Source organism: Centroberyx gerrardi, chromosome 5 (assembly GCF_048128805.1).
Source record: "Centroberyx gerrardi isolate f3 chromosome 5, fCenGer3.hap1.cur.20231027, whole genome shotgun sequence".
NCBI lineage: Eukaryota > Metazoa > Chordata > Actinopteri > Beryciformes > Berycidae > Centroberyx > Centroberyx gerrardi.
Window position 1 is genome coordinate 7187816 of NC_136001.1, and position 24790 is coordinate 7212605.

At 41.0% G+C, this 24790-nt stretch overlaps 1 protein-coding gene across 1 annotated transcript in view; it reads left to right on the top strand.

Annotated features, from left to right (window-relative positions):
• angpt4 (angiopoietin 4) overlaps positions 1-19453 on the top strand; it is a 60821-nt gene extending 41368 nt beyond the window's left edge. The window contains exons 2-10 of the mRNA XM_071903578.2: positions 4613-4768; positions 5729-5850; positions 11673-11757; positions 12274-12421; positions 12836-12948; positions 14371-14472; positions 16465-16631; positions 16851-16984; positions 19293-19453. Of these exons, the coding sequence (XP_071759679.1) occupies positions 4613-4768; positions 5729-5850; positions 11673-11757; positions 12274-12421; positions 12836-12948; positions 14371-14472; positions 16465-16631; positions 16851-16984; positions 19293-19453 (1188 nt within the window). The remainder of the gene's footprint in view (positions 1-4612; positions 4769-5728; positions 5851-11672; positions 11758-12273; positions 12422-12835; positions 12949-14370; positions 14473-16464; positions 16632-16850; positions 16985-19292) is intronic.
• Positions 19454-24790: the final 5337 nt, after the last annotated feature.

Here is a 24790-nt window from a genome sequence, read left to right on the forward strand (position 1 = left end):
AGACAGATTTGGTGTCTTGACATGTTTGTGATTAAGATATACTGAGTCAAGATGCTGTTTAACTGTGTTGCAACACTGCAGTGTGGACTTGGCTGCAGGCAGATTACTGCTGAACAGCGGTGCAGGTCGGGAGTAAAGAGCAACTGTTTATGGGTTTTGTCACTTGTTTCCAATGCAATTTCAATTCAAGAAAATAATTGAAGCAAGTTTCATTGTGTTGAAAATATGTGAAATGATCTCTCCTCATTGGCAGATCAGTGGTAGTGATCAACACCCTGTCAGAGGAGCTTAGTAACAGGGTGTTCACTGCTGCTTTGATATCTCCTGTCATAACGTTAAGCTGCTTTAACAAGTTAATATAGCAAGTGCTAAGTAAGTAGCATTAATGGCAAATAAACAGAAAAAAAAATAATTCAACAACATTACTTCAGGGTTTACCAACAATGATGGATGCAGCCGCTCTCCAAGCATCATTTTAAGACGTGTCCTGCAGTGTTTCAAATAAAAGTTGTAGAGAACTGGGAAGCTTTGAAAGGCTGGAATCAACTTCTTCATGTTACACTTGCCAGACGGAGCTATTGTTCAATAAATGAAATCATATCGGTTGGGAAACAAGGAAGTGCAGCGATCAGCCATGACCAACTCTTCTCAGCCGACAAGCTCACTGACCCGGTCGCTCTGGAGGACACGAATGGACTTGTGGTGACTTGTTGATCGTGTTTCTCGCTCTCTGAACTCAGTAAGATACGTTTACAATGTTTGCAGTCCTGGTGGAAACACTCTAATATTTGAATACTGACAGTGTCCCTTTAAGCACAGAGCTGCCGGTCCAGACCCAGACACACTCCAGTGGCTGAGAGTTCACTTGTAACACTAGATCCATATCAGACCAGTCCAGTCCCATTCAGTCACACTGCAGAGAGGAGAAGCAGGCAGTTCAGAGAGAAGTCAGCATATACAGTATATAATATATAATAATATAATTTACCAACACACAGGATCTGATGTAACTATCTATTGATATTGGCCAAAATTAATATCAATAATAGATAACATACTGTATGTTATAAAATGTCGTTACTGTTGGGTGAAAACCTTGTACCTCCAAAAAAAGAAAAAATTAATGTTTTTTGAAAATATAATTGATCTTAGTTGATATTGGTGGATGTTTACCTTTCGATGATCACTGACTGAAGGTAATAGTTTACTGCACTTTGCCTTTCTGGGCCCATTTAGTAGTTTAGTGTATTTTTCTTATTCTCGTCACAGATAACTGGCCAGTCAAGATATTTCCACCAGCTACAACAGAGTTTGATCACAGAAAATGTTTCAGCGATTGAAAACACCAAAGGAGGGAAAGTGGGTTCACCAAAAAAGTGAATCACAACATTCATCACAGATTGATGATATCTAACAGAGTATCGGAGGGTGGATTTCTCCTTTAGCGCCGCCGCCCTCAGCATCGTCGCTCCATTCTCATATCAACATATCATCATATTCCGTGACACTGGCAGGTTTCCAGACGGTCAGAGGCTCAGCCCAGATCCAGACACACTCCAGCGACCAGCGGTGCACTTGTTACCCCAGATCCCTATCGGAGCTACTTGCCAGTGCGTCAGCCATGTTTTATCGGGGCTGTTTGTCCGTCCCCCTGCAGAGTCACTCGGAGGGCCAGATCACAGAGGAGCCAACATGTGGTTCCAGTTAGCATCTCTGAAACAAGCCCTCTATACGTGGGGCTGTCCGCGTATTCCCAGAGCTCGCTGGACAGGCACGGCTTGTGTACTTCTAATTGTGTGTGTGTGTGTGTGTGTGTGTGTGTGTAACTTTGTTTGTGTGTGCGCGTGCTCATATGAAAGTATGCCAGTTCCTGTGCGCGAATTATTTGCGCTTTTGTGTGTGTGTGTGTGTGTAGTTCTAATCCAACGGCAGGAAGCAAGGGTCAATTAAAAAGTCAGCACATTGTGTCTCAGGAGACCCGACAAAAAAAATAGACTAAAAAAAGAACCTGCTGAACTTTGGGTTTCTTGTTTGTTTCAATTAATCTCAATTCTTTCTCTTTCTCTCTCTCTCTCTCTCTCTCTCTCTCTCTCACACACACACACACACACACACACACACGCACATACACACGATGTACGTATATACAATGCTCTACTGCTACTATTTTGTGCTACTTTTTCTCTTTCTTTCCATCTCTCTCTCTCTCTCTCTCTCTCTCTCTCCCTCTCTCTCTCCTGGTCTGACCATACGACAGCCAGGTGGAGGTTTTGGCTTTCATCACAGTTTATCTGTGCAGCGTTGGAGGAAGTGGAACAGGAGAAACGATCCAGTTTGTTCCAGCTACTTTCTCTCCATTTGATTATTTGATTAGCTTCTGGTTGCGTCACGGCATCTGTTGTTCCCTCCCTGCTCCAGGTTTGCCTAATTTACTTACGTACGCAAATTCCTCCTAAAAGGCCACATAAAATTTGCGGCTGCTGAGATTTGTATCTCGCCACACATTAAATCATTTTCTGATTGAACAATCCTCGTTTAATCTGAATCTGAATCTGAATTAAGCCAGACTAAACATAATAACACATGGATAACTGTATTCGTGCAGTGGAAAATGAGCAATATTGCCTTCAGCAAGCATGGGGATTGACAAATATGATAAGGTTAGTGTGGATAACATCATCAGTTAGAAGGAACTAAACCTTGAAAAAATACTATTAGTGATAACTGTTGGAGCTGGAATAATATGCAGCACTTTTGAAAAATGAGTCAGCTGTCTGTTTTCAGCAGTCACAATAAACACATTTCAGCCAAACAGCCTCGGTCAGCATCAATCAGCATGACAGTTTTTACATGTTTTTAGGCCTTTTGCACCACATTTTGTCTTTTGTTTTTAAGCTCTTCCAGCCTCTAGTTGTGGTCATAATTACAGGAAAAATTGCCTGACTATATTGGCTCAAAACCAGGGCATAGTGCAACCTAATTTTTGAGGGGGGTAAAACAATTCTTCACAACACAAATCAGTAGAGAACAAAGACAAAAAAAAAGTAATAAATGTCTGTTTTTCTTCTCTCTTTCGCTGATTGATGTAACATAAATACCTATTACCAGTTCAGGGAAAAATCCTCTGCCGCACAGGAAGTGATGCGTTTTACATTTCCAGTTTGTTTGGGATAAACAGAAGAAGAAGAACTGGGTAGTTAGCATGAGCAGTGATAGCCACCATGGCTGAACAGACAGAGAAAAGAGAAACTCAAACTGCATCAACAGAAAATCCAAGCTCCGCCCCCACACTGTTTGATTGACAGGTGATCTGTGGGAAGTGCAGTGCAGAAACACCACAGTGATGACGCTGAGCAACAAAGATGGAGACACAATAAAAAATAGATTTTGAGGATTACCACTTTAACAGAGTTATTGTCGGCCTGGTGGTAGCTGCATTTTGAAATTCAGTTATCTCTGGTGGTGCCAAAGTATGCAGCAAATTTTTTTAGGAAGGAACTAAAAACAATGAGTGGGGATTACCCACTCATTGTATGGATTACCAAGGTTCGATCTACTACGTAATTAGAATAATTTTGACTACATATTATAAATGAAACGCAACAAAAAATCCCCTCTTTTTCCTCAGAGTGATGTGAGTTTGAGATAATGCTAGTTGCCTACTATCACTCTACATAATGTATGCTAAAGTATTAGCAGGAGGCACTGAAGTGAATTATCTACTGAGGACACGGATGATTTTGGCATCTAGGTGCTCATCAATTAAACAATAAGTTCATCAACGAGCCAAGACCCTCAAAAACTTGGTGTATTCCTTCAAGAAACCAAAACATGAAGGAACAAAAGCATGAATAAAGTTTCTTGATGCGATATGCATTTGAGAAAGTGATGGTGAGTCTCGGCCTTCAGTTCCCCCCCCCGTGCCTCATCAAACAGCCACATGGTGACCGGCCCTCCCACTGGGACGGTCTGTTTGTTGGTCCAGCGGTATATTTATCAACTGCCTGTGTTTCTCAGTGCCACTGATATCCTGGGGAAGCGGAGGCAGAGGGGCGGATGGATTATTTATTTGTCAGAGGTTAAAGGTCATGGCATGGCACCGCAAGTTGGCATGGGCTGATATTCCCAGAGATGGAGAGACCTGTGTCTTTATATCCCAGACCTCTGGAGATGTTGGGTGACACTGCATACGTGCGCGATACTGCGTGATACTCTGGGTGCGCTTGATTTGGTCGACTTGATGTACTGGGCGGGCGGCTGCAATGTTGAGAATGCAGCTTTTGCACTGTTGAGCTGGTGGAAAGACTCAACCCAGCTCAGTTCATTTATTTGAAGGTATGATTTTAATAATGAGGGCATAACTAGTATATGAATAAAGGTTATATAACTCAAAATCACTGTATACTATGCTATGCAGTTTAAAATGCAGGGTTTCAGAATTTCAGAATTTCATTTCAACGCTGGCAGTTCCTTGTCAACCTTCTTTCTTTCTTTCTTTCTTTCTCTCTCATTCCCTTCCTTCATCCCTCCCTTCATTCTGTCCTCCCTTTCCCTCCATTTTTTAAACCGTCCTGTATACTGTATACATAATTTTCCTTTTTTTTGTCTGCAGTTGGAGAACTTCATTCAGAAGAGCGTGAGGCCGGACCTGGCTCAGATCCAGACTCATGCTGTTCACAACCAGACAGCCACCATGCTGGAGATCGGAACCAACCTCCTCACACACACAGCGGAGCAGACACGCAAACTCAACGTGGTCGAGGCCAAGGTAACCTGGGTTACTGGTAACCTTTGGTGAGCGAGGGAAAGAGGAGATGGATGGATGGATGGATCATGAATGAAGTGGAGCCAACCTCATCAGGCAGACAGAATTTTCCTGAAACAAGCTAAATTGTATGAAAACAAATCATGTCATTGGCAGTTTTTTTTTCACTTATTTGAAGAAAATAAGATTTTGACTCAGAGTACAAGACTGAACAAGGCAACAACGAAACTTGCTGTCCCCCACATATGATGCATTCCCCTTCTGGGCCAATTAGTAACACATATATCAGCTTGTTTTGACCTGTAATCGTGGGCCAGTCAGTGTAATTTTGAAAAAGTTGGAAACACAGTGGTGAGATGCATCATTCCCCCAGATTTCATCAGTGCAATCAGTGGTGTTGCAGACAGATGGATGACAAAACAAAGAAATGAACGGACGGAGACCGATCAATAGTCTGTCAGTGGTTCATATGGAGATTTCCTGCAGCAGACAGAGTTTTGGAAAAAGCATCGCCCCCTGTGTTGAGGGCCATCACAGCCTCACAGCGCTATACCAAATCATCACATTCCTTCTACTTGTAGTCAAAAACCAAACCATCAAACTGCAAACTTAACTACTTGCATTTTCATTTGTACATACCAGAGACTCCCACTTAGGCACCACCAATCCCCCCAAGCTGGTGCCTTTTGTTGCCGTCTCGGTAGACATGTTTCAAGATGTCAAATAACTTAGAAAAAGCCACGGCAGCAGCAAGTTGTTTCTCCATGCTGCAGTTACCAACGCAGTATGCAAATATCACGTTTAAAAACCTCCACTGATGTTGGTCAACAACATGCAACAAACTCAAAAGTTGAAAAGGTTTGTACTCTGAGGCGTCACGGGTGAGACTGAGTCAAGACCGTAATCAGTTGAATTGAAAGCGGACTGACAGCACCTGTGGTTTCATGTGTTTTCCTCTACCAGGTGCTGAACCAGACGTCGAGGATCGAGATCCAGCTTCTGGAGAATTCTCTGTCCACCAACAAGCTGGAGAAGGAGCTGCTGCTGCAGACGTCCGAGATCAGCCAGCTGAGAGACAAGAACAGGTAGAGAAACACTCCTTTCTACTTCTCTCTCTAGCCTTTGTTTGTCTTATCTCTTTTCATGTATTTCCATGTATTTGTCTTATCTACTACTTCTCCATCTCACAAGATCATTCCCAGACTATTTATTTATTCCTTCATTATCTGGTATGTCGTTCACTGCAGAAAAACAGAAATCATGCTGACTGATTCCCAGTGTAATGCATTTCAGGTACCTGTGTACTATTTTTATCTAGTGTAAAAGTCCTGATGCACAGCTCAGAATGGAAAAGGAACTCCAGTCCAGGTCTGTAGTGGAGAGAAAACCCAGCTACACTACGTTTACCCACTGTAGCAACAGAGAGCGCAGATGACCAAATTACAGTTTTAATTTCCTGTCGCTTTCGCAATCACAGTCAGCACTCCTATGGCTCAGCTCAGTTTTTGGTCCTCTCTGTCCTCTGTAGGGAATATACAGTATATAATGCAGGAGAATGGGGCTGATGGGGTTCAGGTGAAACTCTCTATCACTCTTGTTACCCAGAATAGAGTTTATCCACATTTTTAGGTTCTTGTAAATCTGCACAGAATCACAAAAATTCACTCTATACATTATAGTAAGTGATGCAAAATTGATGTAAGTGATAAGAGGATGGAGTCTTTTAACGGAAAAGCATAAATTAATGCCCTTCTGAAATTAAAATAGATTTTTTTTTTCATATTGGTGGTCGTGTGCTGTGTAATAATCACTGACTGGAGGTCGTAGTTTACCCATATCCATATTTTGATCTTCCACTACATCATTGCTCCTGACCAACGCTCGACCTCGCCACACCCTTCTTTTTAACTGTGAAATAGTTATAGTTTTTCAGCGAAAATAAATGGTATGATGTAAATTCATTAGAGACATAGTAGTAAGTGGCAAGTAGTTACATGACAATATAATCTTTTTAAGCCATAAATTAATACTTTTCAGAAAATAATACCGTGGTGGTTCGCACTTTATGGTCAGGGCAGTTGCAGTCAAATCCAGTCTCAGTCTTGGTTAATTTTCTCCTCCGAACTACAAACACTTTAAGGTTTTTCAGCTTTGGAAACCCATGTATGTAATGATCCTCAAACTTTATGCGCTGATTTGTCAAAATCCTCTGCATCGATCTGTTGGATGTTGGAGGGTTTAGTCCTGATATGCAGCAGGTAGATCTACATCTCTACTGATCCTTAACAAACTCCTTAAGCTAAATTTTTACATTTGGAAAGACATGCACCCTGTTTATTGTCTTAGTCTTGGACTTGATTTGCTCTGGTCTTGGTCTTACAGTAATTCGGTCTCGACTCCCTTTGCACTCGAACTGGACTGGATCTGGTCTTGGAATTGACTCGGACTCGACTAAGGTGGTCTTGACTACAGCTCTGTTTATCACCAATAAGAGTCCACAATCAGCCTTAATAGCGGTTATACATATTTCTTCGATTGCCCCCTGAGACAGATGAATGCTGAAAACACATTTTGTTAAAAGCCTCTGACCTAAAAATGAGTTCGCCCTCTGTGGAGAAAAAAACCCCTGAAGTGCCTTATCAGTGATTTCACAACTTGACAGTGAGATTATTTGAAATACAAGCAGTGGTTACAGATGATGGAAATACGTCCACAGCTGTTGCTGCGAGACACAACAATATTTGGAATCACAATATTTTCACTATTTTTCATAGTGAGGTGAACTTGGACGGAGCGCTGCGCGGTGAAACATGTGGAGTCATTATCTAGCGTATTCTCTGTTTACAGTAACAGATATAATGCAAACAGAGAGTGTTTGAGAGAGTGTGTGTGTGGGTGGGTGGGTTCGTGCAAGAGAAAATGAATAAGAGGGTAGGGTGTGTGTGAGAGAGAGATGGAGAGAGAGAGAGGGAATGAAGGAGACCAGACCGTGTGTTTGTGTTTGTGTGTGTGTGTGTGTGTGTGTGTGTGTGTGTGTGTGTGTGACAGTGATTGAGACAGAGAATAGATGTTTCAGTCTGTGTGTATGTTTGTGTGTGTGTGAGAGGGAGCGAGAGAGTGGGAGAAAGTGAATGAGAGAGGAGAGTAAATTGTGTGTGTGTATGAGAGAGAGAGAGAGAGAGAGAGAGAGAGAGAGAGAGAGAGAGAGAGAGAGAGAGAGAGAGAGAGAGAGAAATAGTCTTCAGCAGAATTCTGGCATGCCGGTGTGTGTTTGTGTGTGTTCATGCATGTGTGTGAACATGCAAGTCTGCAAATGTACATGTTTTCATCTGTGTGTGTGTGTGTGTGTGTGTGTGTGTGTAAGCGTGCACAGTGAGTGTGAGATATACAGTATATAAAGACAAGTCGAGGCAGAATAGGTGGAAACTAAAAAACAACATAACATCATCGTGGCTTCATAACTTACCTCCATCTCTCTCCAGCACTCCTCTTTCTTTCTTTTTTCTGGCACAAAGAGCGTGCGCAGAGTAAGTGCTGCTGTTTACGAGACAGTTTGTAGGTCGATTACGTCATATATGTACCCGACACCAGAATTTATATATCAAATATATCAAATCTACAGCATCTCAATCAGTGGGATGAGACGCTCTTCTCTGTTGCAGCTCCACTTTGTGATTTGGTCTGATAAGACAGGCGGATTCTTATATAAAATTACCACCTAGTGCAGCTTTAACCTACATTACCAAACAACATTAAAAACAAATTCATTCTTGCCTGTGGTTAGTCCTTGCATTGAAACCATGCAAGAGAACTAGCTAACCTCAAAGTCAGTTGTAAAACAGTTTGAGCCCACACAGTGAAAGCAGGTCAGATGTATTTCTCATCAGCGGTCTTGATGAAACCAGAAGACTGTGTTGAGGTTTGGGTTATTCCTTCCAGACAGGAGGACGAAGGCTACCAGTTCACTTCTGCGGTTCTGCGGCTTCAGTTTGGTTAAATGGGTGCAGCAGCGGTTACACTGCTGTACCTACAGTACATGCATGTACAGGGAGACATACTCAGAGTGTACATGGGTCTTTACAAAGTTTGAAAAAGTCTCAAATTATCTCAATTCATGACTTTAAAAAGTAATAAAATGTCTTAAATCCAGTTATTAGTGGTCTTATGTTTTCACCATACACTGACAGCTTTCTTTGCGCTACATATCCGCCGTCTTAGATTAATACAGAATTGGGTTAGTAGTACAATATGCAAAACATGCTTTACTAAACACAGTTGGACTTCATGTCCCGTAACAATTAATTTCCTTTTTAGTTTCCTTTTTATTATACTGACTTTTTATAGTTTCAGATCTTTCATTTCATTGTTCAATCAGAAACAGGCTGGTTTTGCCAGCTTTGTTTCTTTTATTTTTGTTTTTCAAATTGCTCTTAAATCCAGTTCCAGGAAGCATTAAAAAGGTCTTAAAGGATAATTAAAAAGCTTGTTTCTTATCCACTACAAGACCTGCTTCAAAACTGATAAATGTAAGCAATTTAAGGTAAAATAGAGGACATCTAGGCTACAGAATCTCTCTATCTACCACAAAAAAAAACAAAAAACAGGAATTAGGAGAGGGAGAGAATAAGGGAGAGAGAGCTTAACATTCACCATGGCCAGAATTATCTTTCAAAAAGTCTTAAATTTGGCTCTGAAAACCTGCAGATACCCTGAATTTGTACATACAGGGACACACACACACACATGCACACACACACACACACTGTACAGTCAGTGGGCCACATGCATGCTCAAGATGATGAATACACATGGAAATACACACGTGAGTACACACACACACACACACACACACCCCTCCACACACACTGTATAAACCGCAGCACCATTAGGATCAGCGGCTCCCCATCACTCTGCATTAGGAGTCGTGCTCAGTGGGAACAGACAGGATTTATGTTGCCTTGTTCATATGGAGGTCAGCATGCTGAAGTGATCAGAACCAGGAGCTGATCATGTGTTTCTGCTCCTAATATGGCCACAGTCTCACCTGCTGGGGGAAAATAACATCACTCATAGGTGTAAAACAGCAACATGATACAGCTTGACACCTGAGAATGATGAAAAGCTAATTTCTACTTTTGTCAAGACACACTCAGAAAAAAATGGATTTCAGATTGTACATTTTGGTTAGAAGCTATTGAGGAAATGAATATACTCTCTGAGGTAGATCTCTGGTCCTGAATGTACTAATGTGTGGAGGGTAATCCCACCTAAAGTTAACTACCTATTTTTTTGTGGAAGACTGTTTACCCATCTTTTAAGGCTGATATTAATATCTATGAGGTAAATTCTTAGTATACAACATGTTGAGTACTATCAAATTGGTGTTATATAAAGATAGTTACTGTAATACTTTTCAGAAAATATAATTGTTTTTGGTTTGAATACTATGTTATTTTTTGTAATGTATTGTTCTGTCCATTTGTCTTTGTGTGTCTTGTTTTTTGTTTTTCTGTATTTTATTATCATCTCTGTTTTCTCTTTTCTTGTACAGCACCTTGTTATGGTTGTAAAGGTGCTATATAAATACATTTTACTTATTTACTTACATATTTGCCTTATGATGATCAACAACCAGTCACAGTTTACCCATATTTTATTTAACATAACATCGATGATTAAAATGAATAAATAAATGAAAATGAAAGCACCAAGGTGGTAGTTTGCAATGGTGTGATGATGCCATCTCTCTGCTTAATACAAATGATTAAACACACATTGACTTATTTTAGGGAATATTTGAGGAAAAGATAGGCCTTCCCTCCCTGCTACTGCCTTTGTTAAATATGAACAAACCTAGTCTCCCTCCCTGGAAAGCAAGTGTGAACCGGCCGTCAGACGGTTTCAGAGTCCCATCTCTCCCTCTGAAGCCTCTGCCACTCTCTCAACAGGTTTCTTTTATTTGGCTCCTAGTTTGTTGATCCAACCTTGGCTTGAGTCTATTTTCAGCAGCTGCTCTGCTAGTTGAGCCACACAGATAAAGTGGACTGCAGTCTGTACAGGCAGGAAGAGCGATGGTTGGGCTATTAATCTTTGTTTCTTCTCTAACAGGAGGGAGGAACTTAGGAGTTACAGCCTCTGGTCCATTATGGACAGATTTGTTGTACAAATTGTTTGGGTTGGAGTCCTCCCTCTTGCAGCTCACCCAGCGTTCCTGTTAAACCATCATTAAGAGGATAGAAGTCGGAAAGGTCCACCCTCAGATACTCACTGTTAGACATCATCAGTCTGTGATGAAGTGTTGCAATTTACTTTTTTGGTGTACCAACTTCCCCTCAACCTGCCTCGTCTACTTCTACTTCAATCAGTGATTTCCTACGTTTCCCAGAATGACTTTCCGCAACCCCCTGAAAAAGGGGGTTCTCTGTGCTGTACACATGCAGGTGGAGAGAGCGATAGTGATAACGTAGTAAATTATTCCAGTCAAGAGAAAGTGAGAGTGGAGCGAGAACAATGCTGTGGTGCCGTGCCTAGTTGTTCAAATTACAAAAAGCCAGTTATCCACAGGAATAATAAAAATGCACCGGCAAACAACAGAATGCACCCAGAAATGCAAGGTACATCATCAACAGCTGTTTTTCAATAGTGTTAAATTGTTTTTACATTTGTATTCAGAGGGAAATGGATGAATCTATTGAAAAAAACTAACTTATATTATATACAGTATATATATAATATCAAATGTAACTCCTATTTGTGTACTCAAAGAGTGGAATGGATGAATTCATCTAATCAATCTAATGTAAAAAGTTGTATCTTTTTTTCTCTCTCCTTTTTCCACCCTCCTCTCTCTCTCTCTCTCTCTCTCTCTCTCTCTCTCTCTCTCTCTCTCTCTCTCTCTGTCTGTCAGTCGTTTGGAGAGTAAAGTTCAGGTGCTGGAGTCTCAGCAGAGAGGAGAGCTGGAGGACATGAAAGAGGAGAAGAACAGACTGCAGGTACAACAGTAAAAACATTTGTACACAATTTAGGAAAGCATTGCCTCTGACAGACGTCTGCTTATGGTGTCCAATAATCTTAGTATCATTAGTCGTGTACTCTAACTTATGAAAGGTTAAATTATTCATAGGAGAATGTATAAGTGAATTAATCAGTATGGATCAGTATGTTCTGCACACTTAGATCCATGCAATTTACATTTATTAGGTGAAGCTTTCAGTCTCAAGACTAATAATTGAAAGTTGCAAAGATCTATTTTACTGTGGATTTGACTGGTTCTCCAGCACCTTATCAAAGACTCAGCGGGATGAGTGGTGGACTTTCTACACACAATTAAGTAGTATGTAAATGTTAAAGTATGTAATTGTTAAGTAAAATGGCAAACACCACCATAGGAGATGGAAGACAGTAATAATTTGATTACCATGCATGTAATTCAGAACAATATAAATACATATACTAAGTGCAGAGTGAGAGTAAACAGTGTTTTAATGTGTGTAATCCTGTTCCTGCAGTCTGTAGTCCGGACTCAGATGGCAGCCATCGAGTCTCTGGAGAGGCAGCTGAGAGTCGCCAGCAGCAACAACACCGCTCTGCAGAGGCAGCAGGCCCAGCTCATGGAGTCTGTCCACACACTCATTAACATGGTGGCCAGTACTACAGGTACACACACACACACACACGCACACACACACACACACACGCACACACACGTACAATGTGGGCCCGTGCAAAGTCATGCTATACTCTCTTTCTCTTTCTTTCTCATATTGTGTGTGTGTGTTTCCCTCTTTCACCTCTTCAAGACACACAAGCATAGATGCATACATACACACACACACACACATGTATATAGATATGGAAACACACACACACACACACACACACATACACACACACACACACACACACACACTCATGTGCATGTATGGGCAAGCACATGCAAACAAAAGTGTGACTAGAATAATGGAAAAGAAGAGCTATCACAGTTTATTCCTGTTTCTGAGTATGTGTTTGTCTTCTTGCATGTGGGTGTGTTTGGTGTGTGTGTGTGTGTGTGTGTGTGTGTGTGTGTAGGGTCACCTCCTAAGAACCAGAGGTGGAAGGACTGTGCCGACGCCTACAAGTCGGGCCACTCTTTCAGCGGCCTGTACCACATCTACATCGGCAACATGACCGAGCCAATACAGGTGAAGAAAACTTAACCATTTCCCACCTGGATCCTGTTTCCCATCATTCTCCATCATACTGATCGATTAACTGCTTCACTATAGAGCTACTTACATCATGATTGCCAATGCAGTCCTACAGGACCAATGGATCCTCTGAAAAACAACCTGAAAAGCACCCAAAACATGTCTTTTTTTCAACATATTGACACCTGACAATTTCCACTATTTGCAGAATTTTACACAGCGGTGCATGCAGACAGGCAAAAAGTAAACAAGGAAGTGCTGAGGCAATGGCCAAGGAAGCATCAAAACTGTACATGTCCTGACTTTAGATCATTTCCATTTACATCTTTTTACCGACATGTCTCATTACAGAGTGAAATATCAAAGTGTTGAAACAGACATGCTTTGTATGCTTTTGGGGTTGATTTGTGGAGAGTCCATTGGCCCATAGGATTGTATTGGAGCCATGCACCCAGGCAAGCAAGATGTAAGCTCTATAGTGAAGCGATTGACAAGATTTTGATCAGAATCGATCGGTATGATGGAAAAACACAGGAAAATAGGCCGAGTCCAGGTTGAAAATGATCGTTCTGCTTTAACATGTAAGTCACTCTGTTCTCCTTTACAATAGCAGTCTCTGTCTGTTGGCAGTGACTCCACTGCTACAGCTGTGGAGCAATTTGGATCATTAACTCAGTTTTACACCTGAGTCAGCAAAGCTACCTATACTGTAGCTGACTCCTCACTAAAGGTACAGCAGTCTGAAACTGATACAGCAGCTTTGGTGAAATGAAGTGTTTCACCTAGCTGTAAATGAAGAGTATCCACAATTTCAAAGAGTGACACCTACGCTTACAAAATGATTAATAGCACCGAATTAAAATAAATTATGGTATATTTTATTTTATTAGGTATTATTAGGTAAGTGAAGTCCTCGGCTGACAAAATGAAGATACTTTTACAGACTAGGCTCTCTATATATTTTAGAGATACTGAATGATGAAGTAGTATTTTTTCTCCCAAAATGTATATATAGCATTTTAGTAATGAGCTTTTCAGTTCGTATCATGTTCAGGAAACATGACTGACCCTGCACATGTTAACATAGTCTGTTGCTATCTTACACTGTAAATAAGTTTAGTGCCACTAAAGCATTTGTTGTTTTATTTAGGGCTTCAACTTAAATTCATTAAGTTTCTGAATAACAGCTAATATGCGTTTTTTGGAAATGTTTATTATTATGATTTTGTGTCATAAGAATAAGAACACATTTGATTCAACTGATAAAATTACTCATTAGATTCAAAACAATGGTTCAAAACAAATTTCAGTTGATTTTGATGCCAAAATGGACTATTCCCCCACACTGACTGTGGGAAAATAACAGACTAGAATACAAAATGTCAGGATTTTCCTTAAGACTGTTTTTCCCTGCAGGTGTACTGTGACATGGAGACCAGCGGCGGAGGCTGGACGGTCTTCCAGCGCAGAGTGAACGGCAGTGTGGACTTCCAGAGGAGCTGGAGGGAGTACAAGCTGGTACGTTTCTCTCAGTCAGCCACAGAGTGATCGATGGGAAGCTAAATCTGGCTGGATGGCAGGTTTGATACTGGAAACCTGTCAGTGTGTAGACTGACTGAGGCTCAGGGACACATTAACCATATCTGGTTGTCTAAAGCCTCAGAGCCAAATCTTTCATTTTGTTCTAATATGATAGTTTTATCTGTCATTTTCTGAGGGTCTATCTATCTATCTATCTATCTATCTATCTATCTATCTATCTGTCTATCTATCTATCTATCTATCTACTAACCAAAGACTAACACCAAGCTAAAGTTCAGTTTTAATTCCTTTGATTTTGTTGAAACATTGTGGTATTTCAGGTGAAATGTAAGATATTTGGGTGTTAATTGTACTTACCATTCAGCTTTAGAGCTGCTGCAAGTTCTCATTTTCTCACTTTTGAGATTCCATCGATTAACATAGTGTATGCTAAACTGTTAGCATAGAGCACCGGAGCAAACAATCTACCAGGGACACATGGATGATTTTAGTGTCTATGTTCTCATCACTTACAGTTTTTCTCAGTCGCTTTGGTACATTTCTCGAATCATCCTTAACATTTGCAAAACAGTAAGTGCATTTCTCGAAACAATTCGTACAAACAGCACCACACAATGGATTACCTGCAAAAGCCCGTAACTTGCTCAAAATCCTTAGTCTATCTCTCAAAAGTAAATATTTATGTCAATGAACATGTCAGTGCCATCAGAATGACAAGTCCTTGTGTCATTGTTTACAAACAAGATAGTCAAAATGCTTAGCCATGTTGTCAATATAACAGTGACTCTGTAAGTATTTTCTGATGTAAACTATGGCTAAGGTTTTGATGACAATGATTGAAAATGCACAAGGCTGCACTTTTTCTGTATGGCATATATCAATTTCAACAGTACGAAGTTACACATTACTGTATGTGGGAGATTGATTGCAAGAGATTGGACAGGATTCACATTTATGCTTTTACTGTTTGTACTGTAATTTGTTGACAGACCATGTCATTGCGATACAGAAAAGAAAAAGACAAGACTGTTTCACAGCACTGCATAGCACAAAGGAAAAAAATACAAAACTAGAAATGTAAACATAGGAAACACCCCTTAGGCAGAACTGTACATGCAGCGCTGTATGGGAGTTACAGTAGTGCAGTCTTTCTACACCTCCTGATGTTCCTGTCTTGTAACACTGTGTTGTGTTGTGCTCTGTCTGTATCTGCTGCCAATTGAAGGTTCATGAGATGCACCTCTGAGCTATTTTAGAGAACCGATTGATCATTGGTTGATCTTACGCTTCACACATTCCCCTTCTTTAGTGAAAGTCAAGATTCACCTGAGAGTAATTCATCAATTCAAGACACATTTACAAAAAAAGTCTAATAGAAATGTATAGAAAATATGCTTGACAGATTATGACAACTGGTTCAACCATTTTGCATGTAATGACTTATGCAATGAACTAATGCCTAGATGTTTTGGGGGGTAAGACTATCCAACAGAGAACCAGTATAATACATTTTGATCAACATGACATGAGCAATTGATAATGTAGGAAACAGCAGACAATTGTACATAATCATTTGCATCAATGTGCCAAAGCATTTGCAAGTTGTTCAAAAGAATGAGAAATTGCTTTTATGATGTGCACAAGTGACTAGATGATGTGGAGGTTGAACAAGTAGTTTTGAGAATTTTAATTCTGATCTAAGAAATGTACCAAAGCGACTGAGAACTAAGTTGACCAATGGGACAATCTGCCAAAAACTTATCCTTTTCCTTTAACCACCAATGGATCCCATGTCTGCATGTGTGTAACTGAATGAATGTGAAGCAGGGTGTTGCTGCAAAAGAGCCTGTGTGCTCAGTCAATTTTGCCTGGATAAATAAAGGTTAAAACATAAAGTAAAAATAAATGTGTTCATCTACCTATCTACCCCCCCCCCCCCCCCCCCCCCCCCCTCCCCCCGTCCTCCAGGGCTTCGGGGACGTGTCAGGAGAACACTGGATGGGTAATGAGGCGGTTCACCAGCTGACCAGTCAGGGCCAGTACTCCCTCAGAGTGGATCTGAGGGACTGGGAGGGAAACACCGCCTTCTCCCAGTACGACCGCTTCACACTGGCCAGTGAGAGACAGCAGTACAGGTAACTACAATACACACACACACACACACACACATCTGATGTGTGTCCAGCAATCTGAATGACAAAAATAATGATGATAAGAAATAGTTTACCAGTCATTATATCAATCAATTAATTAATCAGTTAATCCATCAGTCTCTCTCTCTCTCTCTCTCTCTCTCTCTCTCTCCCTCCATCTCTCTCTCTCTCTCTATCCCTCCATCTCTCTCTCGTCCCCAGGTTGTATCTGAGGGGTTACAGTGGCACAGCGGGGAAGCAGAGCAGCCTGGTCACCCATGGGACCGGCTTCAGCACCCGGGACCAGGACAACGACAACTGTGACCACTGCAAGTGTGCGCTGATGCTCACTGGAGGTAAACACTGTCCCGGTCTGGTCCGGTCCAGACTGGTCTGGTCTGGTCTTTTCTGTTCTAATCTGTTCTGGTCTGTTCTGATCCATTCTGGTCTTTTCTGTTCTTTTCTGGTCTGATTAGATCTGGTCTGTTTTAGTCTGTTCTGTTCTTTTGTGGTTCCGTTTGATTCCATTCCTTTACATTACGGTCCACTTAGAATCAGTTATGTTCAGTTGCATTGTGTTGCGTTTTATTGCATTGCGTTGCAGTCTTTTATGTTATGTTATGTTATGTTATGTTATGTTATATTATGTTATCATGGATTGTACCATCTTCCAGGTCAAACTCATGGTAAAAGCAAATATAATTAAAGTTATTTCTGATTTGGAAATGTTCTCTCTCTGCAAAGACAAAGTAAGATAAACTTAGTGAGTATCTAATTAACAGACGTGTCAAAAACAGGCTTCTCAAGGAAATCAGTGGTTTCACTGGGTGGAACCAGAAAAATGACAACGGTATTTCCACAGAGGAAAGTCGAAATTAAATGAGACGTCTTAAATACTCTTTAAACAATATCTTCCTGTCATAAATCACACTGACCACCCTAAACTTAACACAGAGTCACGATTCCAAAAATACGCACAGCATTACATGGTTGAGAATCAAAATAAGTGGTGGATTTCTCAAATAGCGCGGTCTTTAAACATCTCTGTGTCACCCATCAGTTCGCTCCTCTGTATGTTTCCCCGTGCTTCACCCTGCGTCACGCTGTGCCAAGACAAACAGCTCTTTAGCTCTCCTCTCGATTGGTTCTGATCGCCGTTTAACTTAATCGCTCCGGCACAACTTCAACCTCTCTGAGGAAAACATCCAAGTCTTACTGTTGGTGCCGTCATTTAAAATCAAAGGAAAAGAGAGAACGAGAGCGGGAAAGAAAGAACGAGTGAGATAAAGAGAGAATCAGAGAATGAGAGAGAGAGAGAAAGAAAGTGAGGGAGTAAGAGACAAAGAAACAGAGGGACAAAGGGAAAAAGAGAGAGATTGGGTGAGGGAAAGAGAGAGAGAGAGATACAAACAGAAATAAGGAGAGAGAAAGAGAGTCACAGAGAGAGCATTTGATTGAAGAAAGAGAGAGAAAGCAATATATTTGATGTAAAGAAGACTTTGATCTGTTTTTAATTTATACTATTTATTATTTTGTCCTACATTTGTTGTTTTGTTGTTGTATGCTTTGGCAATATGTTCACATGTATGTCATGCCAATAAAAGCTCACTGAATTGAAGTGAAAGATCAAGAGTAAAGTAAGAGAGAGAGGGAGAAAAAGAGAAAGGGAGAGAGAGAGAAGCAGACAGACAAGGAGACAAAGAGCGAAAGAAATATAGAGATATAGAAAGAGTGAAAGGAAGAGATGAAGAAAATGAGAGAAAGAGATAGAAAGAGGAGAGTGAGGGAAGGGAAAGAGAGGATGAAAGAGAGAAACAAGGCTAAAGACAGAGAGACAAAGATAGTGAGGGAACGAGTGAGAGAACGAGCTAAAGTGACAGAGAGAGAAAGATAAATATTTTACATACAGTATTGTTATTAACATCGTAATAATTGTTTCTTTTGGTTTTATTAGATTTTTTTGTCATCATTATCAATATTAATTTTTATTGATTACTACCAAAGCCTTGGCAATATATACTGAATTGCACTTGCCAGTACAGCTGATTGAATTGAATTGACAGAGAGAGAAACACAGAAAGAGTGAGTAAGACAAAGAGAGAGAGAGTGTGAGAAAGAGAGAGACAATGATAGGGAGAGAGAGAGAGAGAGAGAGAGAGAGAGAGAAGGAAAACAGATTTAGAAATACAATGAGAGAAAGAGAGAGAGAGAGAGAAAGAATGTTTGAGCCAAGTTCAATAGAAGTGTTGGTAATGAGAGGTGATCTGCTGTATCATCTGTGTCATCTGAGCTGCAATGTGGATCTAATTATATTTGGAAGGGAATCCCATCCATTCAAAACAATGAAGATCTGCTGAGAGTGAGAGAATTTAGTCTGAGAGGAGAGAGGAGAGGAGAGGAGAGGAGAGAAGGAGAGGAGAGGAGAGGAGGAATTACTGAAGGAAAAACGACAGTAAAACTATAACTGTAACTATAGCAACATGTCACACTTTGACCATGGTACTCACTCTTTCTCTTTTTCTCACTTTCTCATTCCCACTCTCTCCTCTCTCTGTACATGTGCCTCCCCATTTCTCTCTCTCTCTCTCTCTCTCTCTCCCTCCCTCCCTCCCTCTCTCTCTCTCTCTCTCTCTCTCCCTCCCTCTCTCTCTCTCTCTCCGTCAGGTTGGTGGTTCGATGCCTGCGGTCTCTCCAACCTGAACGGTATCTACTACACCGTCGGCCACAACATCCGGAAGCTCAACGGCATCAAGTGGCACCACTTCAGAGGCCCCAGCTACTCCCTCCGCTCCACCGCCATGATGGTACGACCCTACGACTTCTAGCCACGCCCCCCCGCTCCACCGCCATGATGGTACGACCCTACGACTTCTAACAACACCCTCCAATCCACCATGGTACAACCCTATGACTTTTGAGAACCCTCTGATTCACAACCATGATGGTAAAACCCATTTGATCCGTGCCCTATGACTGGTCACAGCACTCCTCTGATCCACAGTCATCGTGGTACAGTCCAGATCCCTTTTAAACATGGATTCAGTCTACAGTCTAGATGGAGCAACCTTGCGCCTTCTTCTAAGAACCTTGGATCTGTGATGGATGAACTCCTCGGATCCGTAATGGTTCAGCCCTAAATGATTTTGGATTGGAGATGGTACAGCCCAATCGACTTCAGAATACCTCCCCAGTTCATAACCATGATGGTTTGGCCCTGCAACCCGAGAACACCCCTCTGTTGTCCAGCCTTGATGGTATGGCCGACTCCCACTTCAGAAAAACCCCTTCCATTAAGATTCGAGAACCAGCGGCGATGCAAAAATCCAGAAAACGCGTTTCGGCATAAAGCCTTCATCAGAGGCTGAAGGCTGAATGCCGAAACGTGTTAGCCTGATGAAGCCAAAATATAAAAATGGTAAAGTGAGACCAAGTCTTGCTGTTTTCTGGATTTTTGGTGTGCTGCTATCCCATGTTCCCCATGGTTTTCTTCATGTTTTATCAGAGCAACCAGCCAAAAAAGGGCCACAAGAGGAAACGCACCTGCTCTACATTTCAATTATGTGATGTTTTCTTTTAAAAATGGCTTCTTCAGAGATATCTTGGTGGGGCAAAAGTGCACATCATGCAGTGTGATCGTTTCAAATCTGTTCCACAACTTATGTCGCATGAGAACCTCCTCTCTTCCTACTATCTTCCCTCTACTGTACGCAGTTGAATGAAACAGAAACGCCATAAAAATAATGTAGCAAATCCTCTTCAAACTCAAGGACACTTGACAACCATGAAAGTGCCGACAAAATAACCCACTGATGTCTGAACTCCCATGGGTGTTTCTTTTTAAAGGACGCCTGAGGTGCCCGAATACCCAAGTGGACAAATATCCAAGCAACTGAAACTGCGCTTACTGTATACTGTGACCAAATGAGAGAGAGATTGACTTTTACATAATAATACTGTCACAGTTCTCTCTCTCCTCTGCTTTCTGTCTATCTTTACCATGCATGGGAAACAAAACTAATGATGAACAGCCGAATGAAGGGCTGCTCTCTTTCCCTTTAAGAAAAAAGAGATGAGGCAGCAGACATGCAGTTGGACGGAGGTTGGACATTATTGTTTTCAGCCATTATTCATATGGGGAAACGGGACTGAACTTTGTGCTGGTTGACCATTTTGTAAGTAATCAAACTTTCATCCTTCATGCCAGTGGTTGGACATGGCAACACATATCATAGCCTCTACTCTGTGTTTCTGAGTGTTTTATTGTAGCCTACAGATGGAAGAGGAAGTCAACTGCAAACCCCGTAACAGACTGGAAATGGAACAGCTTGAAGAGACGTGTTCTTGTATATGATTTGACATTGTAACAGAGAGACAGGCCGACAGAAAGACCAGTGGACAGACAGGTGGAGGGAGAGACAGGGAGGCAGACAGACAGTAATGTGTATAATGTGTAGAATTGTTAAGTTTATCACAACACAAGTATCATCTCCAGACTCCCAGCGAGATAAATCCAACAGCGGCTGCGGTTACACTTGTTGTTTCACTGCGGCTCTCACCATCTGATCACACCAAGATGCATTAAGTGACATTAAGGTCCGGACACGCAAAAATGACATTTCCCTCTGCTGTCAGATCTACAAAACAGATTGTGGTCAGGAAAATACGAAGAGATGGAGAAGGAGAGCCATTCAGACAGAGATTTAAACAAATCCAGCCACAGGAGATGCGTGGCAGTTGTTTTCAGTGTGGACAGACAGTGCTGTGATTTCATAAAATCATTTGTATCAGATTTCAAAAATCATGTTGACATGACAAGTGTGACCATAGACAATGATGTGGGAAAAGTAATCAGGCACATGGACAACACATGAACCACATGAATGTTTTGGTGCATGGCGGATGGATGGCAAGGACTGTGGTTGAGGCAAGTAAGGAAGGAAGGATGGATGGATGGATGGATGAAAGAAACTAAGAAAGAGAGAGAGAAGAGAGAGAGAGAGAGAGAGAGAGAGAGAGAGAGAGAGAGCGAGAGAGAGAGAGAGAGAGAGAGAGAGAGCGAGAGAGAGAGAGAGAGGGAGAGGGAAAAAAAACACCCAATACCCATGAACTTAAAATCAACCTTTTCGAGTCGGTTCGACTGAGGCAGGAACGCTGGGCAGACAGTCTGGCAGAAATTGGACGAAAAGTGAAGACAGACAGAAAGAGAGAACGAAAGAAAGAGACAAAGAAAGAAACAAAGAAACAAACAAAGCAACAAAGGAAGAAAGAAACAAAGAAACAAACAAAGCAACAAAGGAAGAAAGAAAGAACAAACAAAGCAGAGCAGTGGGGAAATGTTGCTTTAATTATCTTCCTAATGCAAACAGTCTGATTATGTTCTTCAGCTGCAGCATTCTTCATTTCTCCGGAGTCTGACCCGGCGACCATGTTACTGCTGGAGTCAACACACACACACACACGTGCGCACACACACACACACACACACACACACACACACACAATATACCAGGGTTGTCATTGTCAACGAGTGGAATATATCTCTCCTTCTCTCTCTCTCTCTCTCTCACACTCATCATATGGGTTAGGTTTACAGCACATACACACATATTTATATTATTCAAAGTATTCCAGGGTTGTCATTGTCAACAAGTGGAATATTTTTCTCTCTCCCTCCCTCTCTCTCTCTCTCTCTCTCTCTCACACACACGAACACACACACGCACATACACACACACATACACACAGAACCCCCGTGATCTTTCAATGCCTGCAGATGGTGCACACACACACACACATGCACACAATCTGACAAACCAGTAATAACCCATTGAATGACACAGTTTCAGAGAAAAAAGAAAAAGCCAGCAGCCTGGCTGAGCCTGTGGAGAGACTGCAGTGTCACATTTTAACAGATATTTCAAACATATCAAACATATTTTTGTTGTATATTGTCACTGCTATAGCTCACATATGGTTAATGTTGTCGGCTACGGTTTATGTTTTGTTCGTTAGCGCTGTGTAAAAACTGGATTGGATGCGTCTGTTAAAGAAGTCAGTGAAAGTCAGTGCTCGGGTAAAAATCATTTCTGTAATTTGTCACATGATCTGTGTGTTCAGGATGGAAACTAAACTCACATCTGAAGAACCAGGAATGAATAGATAGAGATGATGTTTGTCGTTTCCCTGCCTCTCGCTCCTCACAGTATCTGTCTGTCCAGTTTTATATGTATAAAGCTTTTCCCAGGTTTTAAAAACTAACTTCAGATTCATGCTGCCACGTTTTCTTTGTCAGAATAAAGATGTCTGTTCTTCCTTCACCCTTTTAAAGATGCACTTTATGAAAAAGACAGTGGCGAGGTGCCGGACAGATGGAGCATATGGTTTAATCTCTGCTTTCAGTGTTAAGTTTTACTGTATGTTGTTCTGAGGCTGCGTTCAGAGGTTGATTCAAGAGATTTCACTTTTTTTTCGGCTTTTAAAGTTTTTTATAAACTGTGTATGTGTAACAAAGCTTGTCCACTCAAATGTAAACCATCTGCAGTATTTTGTACAATAAAATATGTTAACAAAGCCGGTCTTGGTGTCCTGGTGGAGTCCCAGATCTGTCATGTGTCATTATTATCTCCCTCTCCTGTCTTTCCGCTGTCTAATAAAGCAGAACAGAACACAAACAGAATATAAATAATGCATTTTTCTCATGATTTACTCTACAAAAAATGGGAAAACCCACATGTGAATTCAAAGCACTAATGGCAGGTGAAAATGTGAAAAAAAAGAGTTCACATGTGGAAAAAAACACTTAATCTAGAAAGTAAAAACTACGTGAGGAAATTTGTTCACATGTGAAAAACAACATGCGTCCAGAAAGCACATGTGCTTTGAATTCACATATGGGTTTTCACGTGACTCTTGTGAGGGAACCTGTCAGCATTTTGTACTTTCATTTACATTTAATTTAGATTGTGACAGCTACGACTCAGAAAGAGAGAAAATGTTACTTGTCTTATATCTGAAGGCTTTTTATTCCAAAACAGTCCATTTTGGAAAGACTTTGTTGCCCGAAATTCCTCAGTGATATTTCAAAAATACAGACAATAGTATCCTCATAAACAACAAGTTTGTAAGCAGAGGGCATAAAGTGACCCAAACCATAATGTGCTTTACTTTCATGCCAGCAATCACTTTCTTACAGTAGATGTAGATTTTTTTCCAATGGTAGATGTTGCATTTTGGAATGAAACTCCATGCAGTGAACTTCAACATATGTTTATTGTTTGTGTCTTTTCATAGTCAGCACATATTTTCATTAGGATTTGTCACTGAGACACTGTGAAGACACTTTCTCATCTCTAAAGATCAATTATACTGCAGCTATGAAACTAAAGGTACCTAATATAATGCAGGCCTGAATGGGTAAACTATGGAGAGCTGATTGTGAAATATCGACTTTTTTAAAGAAGTGATGATTGTGTCGCCTCCGTATTTTCATTTAGAGAACAGTGACTTGATGGAAAGACAATGAAAAAATGAAATGGGAGCGGAGTTTCACTTCGACATGTGAACCGTTCTCTCAGCAGTATTTTATGTGTGAGAATTCTGTCATAAAAGGTAATGAATGTGTGTGTTTATGCATGTTTGTGTGTGTGCGTGAGCATGTGTGTGTGTGTGTGTGTGTGTGTATGTGTGTGTGTGTGTGAGAGTGATGGAGAGAGAGAGAGAGAAGGTTAAGGTTTTACCACTCTGATTTCAACGATTTTACTGTTGGTCTTGGCGTGGTGCTGAAAAGGTCAGAATGAACCTTTAAAAGCAACATCCAGACAACACACACACACGCGCACACGCACGCACACACACACACACGCACACACACACACACACACACAAATATTAATGTTATTGGGCTAAGCTTTTAATACTGACATATTTTGCTCCTAAGATCTGTTTTTATCAGCATAGTTCTCAGTCTGTCTCAACGTCTCAAGTGTTTGTTTGTGTGTTGTTCCTTGTATTTCATGACAAATAGTTCCAGCAAAAAAAACAAAACGGGGAATATGAAGATGCAATTTGTCTCAGATAGATAGTTAAATAAACAGCAGACAGATAGATGGAGACAGAGTGAGAGAACCACATCAAAAGACTCATAAACTGTCGTATTACCACAG